This window comes from Saccostrea cucullata, unplaced genomic scaffold (genome assembly GCF_032062105.1).
Source record: "Saccostrea cucullata isolate Sc308-1 unplaced genomic scaffold, CSIRO_AGI_Scuc_v1 ctg7177, whole genome shotgun sequence".
In the NCBI taxonomy this organism is placed as follows: domain Eukaryota; kingdom Metazoa; phylum Mollusca; class Bivalvia; order Ostreida; family Ostreidae; genus Saccostrea; species Saccostrea cuccullata.
The window spans coordinates 9425-13612 of NW_026927564.1; the positions used below are offsets into that span (position 1 = coordinate 9425).

Below are 4188 nucleotides of genomic sequence, written 5' to 3' on the forward strand. Positions count from 1 at the left end.
ACACCCGTCGTGGGGTATATGTATTGACCAGGTCGACGAAATATTCAGTGATCAATGAAGTAAAACTATGATCTTTCAATAAGTATGAAATGTGTCAGAGAACTCAGTGATAATTTATATTAGGTCATTGAAACGACCATAGAGATTTATGGAATGCTGACTTTAAACGAAATTGTTGAACTACCTGTAACATCGCCTTATCTATAAGTAGCCTGCCTTAGTTTAAAAAAGCGATCGTACTCTGAACCAAACCTGCTCAAGAGTATCGAATACGTTGCAAGACATAAACACCTTATGCAGGTGTTGCCGAATATTTCTACATAAATAAGGAAACTTGACAAAGAAGAAGTCATCTTGTTTTTCTATTGATAATTTGTGAGTTGTCCCTTACCGTATTTACTCAGTAAAACATCCTAATTTTACACAAAAACTGGCAAATTAAATAGGGTTTAACAATTCCCCTCTAGGATGATATGTATTTTTCAATTAAACATGTGTCTCTTGCTCTCAGAGAAAGATTAGAGACAAAGTAAAATATAAGAACAAAACGAGTAAAACAGATCATAAATAAACAAGGGAAATCAAACTAATCTGTTTTGTAAACTTTAACTATGATATAAGTGAAGCAGTTCTTCTTGTAACCAGTATTGCTATATTTTTCGACGATCTTCAAGTCCTACTGATTCCCTGACGATGAGGTACTACACATCTTCTTCCATACACCCACTGTCGTTCATTGTCCCTGGTACATCAATACTTAGCTTCAATGTGGGTACTTCACTTGATATACTTTCTTCGGTACCAGTTTTAACCTGCTCCTGACTTTCAATTACTGATTCTATTTTGTCTGGATTTGGTAAGCTCTCATGACCACTCTCACTTTTCACATTGTTGTGTACACCATCAACTGTATCCTCGTTTTTAATGTCACTCGATAAGGACTCATAACCCTCTGATTTATTTTTCCGTTCCTCCTGTTCCGTTTCATCTGCCGCTTTTTCTTCAGTTTGCTTTTTCAATAAATTTTTCATGTCTTTTATATTGCTTTTAGTGACCTTGACGATGACCCCGACCGCTATCGTCTGCTTCAAATCGCGTAATATAATCCTCCCCAATGATGGATAATCAAAGAACGTCTCTACACAGATTGGTTTGAGTAGGATCATTTCCACCAGACCAACGTTTCCGGTCGACAGGGATGTCGGGAAGTCTTCAGCTGTCATGCCTGTTCGATCATCCGTTCGTTCTATGATGTTCGTGATGGTACAGGCTGTCATGGCGGTGTGACAATGGAGCAAAGGCGAATAACCTTTCTTGATGTTCCCTGGGTGATGCAATATGCGTATCTATGAATATCAAAAACAAATTCCTCTACTATTTTATAAAATTACACAATCTGTGTGCACGATATTAATATACCGTGTTGTATTCTCCAAATAGTATTGCAGCATACTAAAATGATTATTTGATACTTAGCCTATAGCTGTTAGGTGTAGATCACACATCTTATAACCTTAGAATATATGCTTAGACATAGTGATGATGGGCTTTATATATTTGAAACTAGGCCTTTCAGTTAAACGAATGATCACTGAATCTTTACCGACAGATTAAGGGCAGAGTTTTGCCCTTTCAGTCACTTTTCAGAAAACGTTTAAGTTCATTGAATGGCATTGTTTCTTCCTGTGTGATTATACTTGTGTAGCATGTTTGTACACTACGTTAAGGACTTGATGCTACTTGCCTGAACAGAGATTTGTTAGACTGGTCACTACTTGGCTGTACAGTGATTTGTTTTGCTACATGATTGGACGATACTTGCCTATGCAGTAATTTGTTTAACTAGACTCTACTTGCCTATGCAGTATTTTGACTAGACACTACTTGCCTGTGCAGTGATTTGTTTAACTAGACACTACTTGCCTGTGCAGTGATTTGTTTAACTAGACACTACTTGCCTGTGCAGGGATTTGTTTAACTAGACACTACTTGCCTGTGCAGTGATTTGTTTAACTAGACACTACTTGCCTGTGCAGTTATATGTTGGACTAGACAATATTTGCCTGTGCAGTGATTTGTTTGTCTATACACTACTTGCCTGTGCAGTTTTATGTTTGATTAGACACGACTTGCCTGTGCAGTCATTTGTTTCTCTAGACACTACTTGCCTGTGCAGTCATTTGTTTGACTACACACTACTTGCCTGTGCAGTGATTTGTTTGACTACAAACTACTTGCCTGTGCACTTATATGTTTGATTAGACACTACTTGTCTGTGCAGTCATTTGTTTCTCTAGACACTACTTGCTTGTGCATTGATTTGTTTCTCTAGACACTACTTGCCTGTGCAGTGATTTGTTCAACTAGACACTACTTGACTGTGCAGTAATTTGTTTGACTAGACACTACTTGCCTGTGCAGTAATTTGTTTGACTAGACCCTACTTGCCTGTGCAGTGATTTGTTTGGCTAGACACTACTTGCCTGTGCAGTGATTTGTTTTGCCTCTCGGGGAGGATCATCATACAGGTTCCCGCACACATACCCCCTCTTAACCTTGTTTGTAGACAGTCCCTCAAACTGAATTCCCACATTGTCTCCCGCTCGTCCCTCGTTTGTTACTTCGCCAAAAATTTGTATTGCACGGGCCTAAATGAATGAAACAACTTTGCCTAAAATTTCTTATGATACCACATAAGGTAATATAGATTGATTTTAGGAAGTTTTTTAATTCAAGATTACAAACCGAACACTTTCTTTGGGAGGGCGCAAAACTGAGCTCCATTTGTGGTCTAACAGATCCAGCATGAACCCTACCGGCGGCCACGATACCTATATCTTGAACATTCAAAGAAAGGATGATTAAGTGAACTATGAAGATATTTACTTAAATTGTCATGCTCACTTCTCAAATGTTTTATCATCATGCATAAAATAAATTACAGAAAAATATAAGAAAATCGGCTACAAGAAAAAATTCATTAATCTTGGAAGAATATGCAACATACTCCCTAATCTGTATACAGTATGTATCGGTACTCGCAGTGCCTTGCTATTCATACGCGTTGGTTGCTGTGTCTTGTGTAAAGCGTCCAATAACGTCACACCAGTCACGTGGTTTCCTGGTCTGCTGACCGTCTCCCAGTTATCGTACCAGGACATGTTTGTTGTCGGTGTTGTTATGTTGTCACCTTTCATGGCGGACACAGGAACAAATATGACTTTATTGGGGTTGTATCCAACCTTTTGCGCAACACGTTGCACGAGATGAATGCACGAATTATACTCTATCTGAAAAAAGAAAATTCTTGTAAAAGGACAGAAATGACAAGGAGATTTCTCATTTTTGACATTTTGTCTGAAACTACGCTGTATTATGAAAGACGCAATTTCCAATGACAACAACTTAGCCTTACAATTACAGATTGTGATTGATGTTCAAGAGTATTCATAATAATCTCTTCTCCGCTGACACAACACAGGCTACTATCAAGTTACTTCTGTCAAAGCATATTTTAAAAAAAAAATTAATCGTTTATAATCATTATGGTTTATAAGAGTTCATCAGGCATTGGAAAAATACGGTTAAGAAGGAGAAAGCAATCATGGTCACGTCCTGACGTCATTCTACAGGGAGCAGACAAATCTGATCACGCCAGAACATGTAATATAACTGCAGATAATTAGCCTATATAAAAGAATAAATGTTTCTACAATGATGTGGTGTTTCCATTAGCGTTAAAAATTTCCAATTTTTAGTCAAACACTCAAACTTTAATTAAACAATAGTAAATGAAATACAATTAAATGTATCATTAAATTATAGTCGTATACGTTGATTTCACAATTTTTCAAGTAGAATTCAGAGATATACGAGGGTTGATCCAAAAGTAATGTCACAACTTTGATAAAATTGCTATAAATCGACGTAAACTAACAAAATTACACATGATGGAAACTTTATTTATTTCAAATTAGACCTGAACAATTCAAAGGAGTATGATGTATACTTTCCAAAATATCGAACTTTAAACAATGTGCGTTTATGGTAGTCGCCGCACCTAAATATAACGTCATATGACGGATACGCACAGTCATACTTTTAATTAGCGCTTCCCCTTCGTTTCATTAAAACTTATTAGCAAACACTTTCACCAATTCCAGTTTCTTTAAGAATTCTTGGTACCAT

General features: G+C 37.0%; 1 protein-coding gene across 1 annotated transcript; it reads right to left on the reverse strand.

The window, feature by feature from the left end:
- Positions 1-701: 701 nt before the first annotated feature.
- Positions 702-4188, reverse strand: LOC134274783 (elongation factor 1-alpha 2-like). Its single transcript, XM_062757012.1, has 5 exons — positions 4147-4188; positions 3008-3290; positions 2746-2837; positions 2484-2648; positions 702-1346 (listed from the first exon to the last, which is right to left on the reverse strand). The coding sequence occupies exons 1-5, from the start codon at positions 4186-4188 to the stop codon at positions 702-704; spliced, it is 1227 nt and encodes a 408-aa protein (XP_062612996.1).

What these genes read in the sequence shown, in the direction of transcription:
- LOC134274783 (XM_062757012.1), bottom strand. Translation starts at nt 4,188, where the DNA reads ATGGTACCAAGAATTCTTAAAGAAACTGGAATTGGTGAAAGT. An exon ending in AAACTGGAATTGGTGAAAGT is followed by an intron (nt 3,291 to 4,146) that starts GTTTGCTAATAA and finishes TTCTTTTTTCAG; the next exon opens with ATAGAGTATAATTCGTGCAT. An exon ending in TACTGTATACAGATTAGGGA is followed by an intron (nt 2,838 to 3,007) that starts GTATGTTGCATA and finishes TGAATGTTCAAG; the next exon opens with ATATAGGTATCGTGGCCGCC.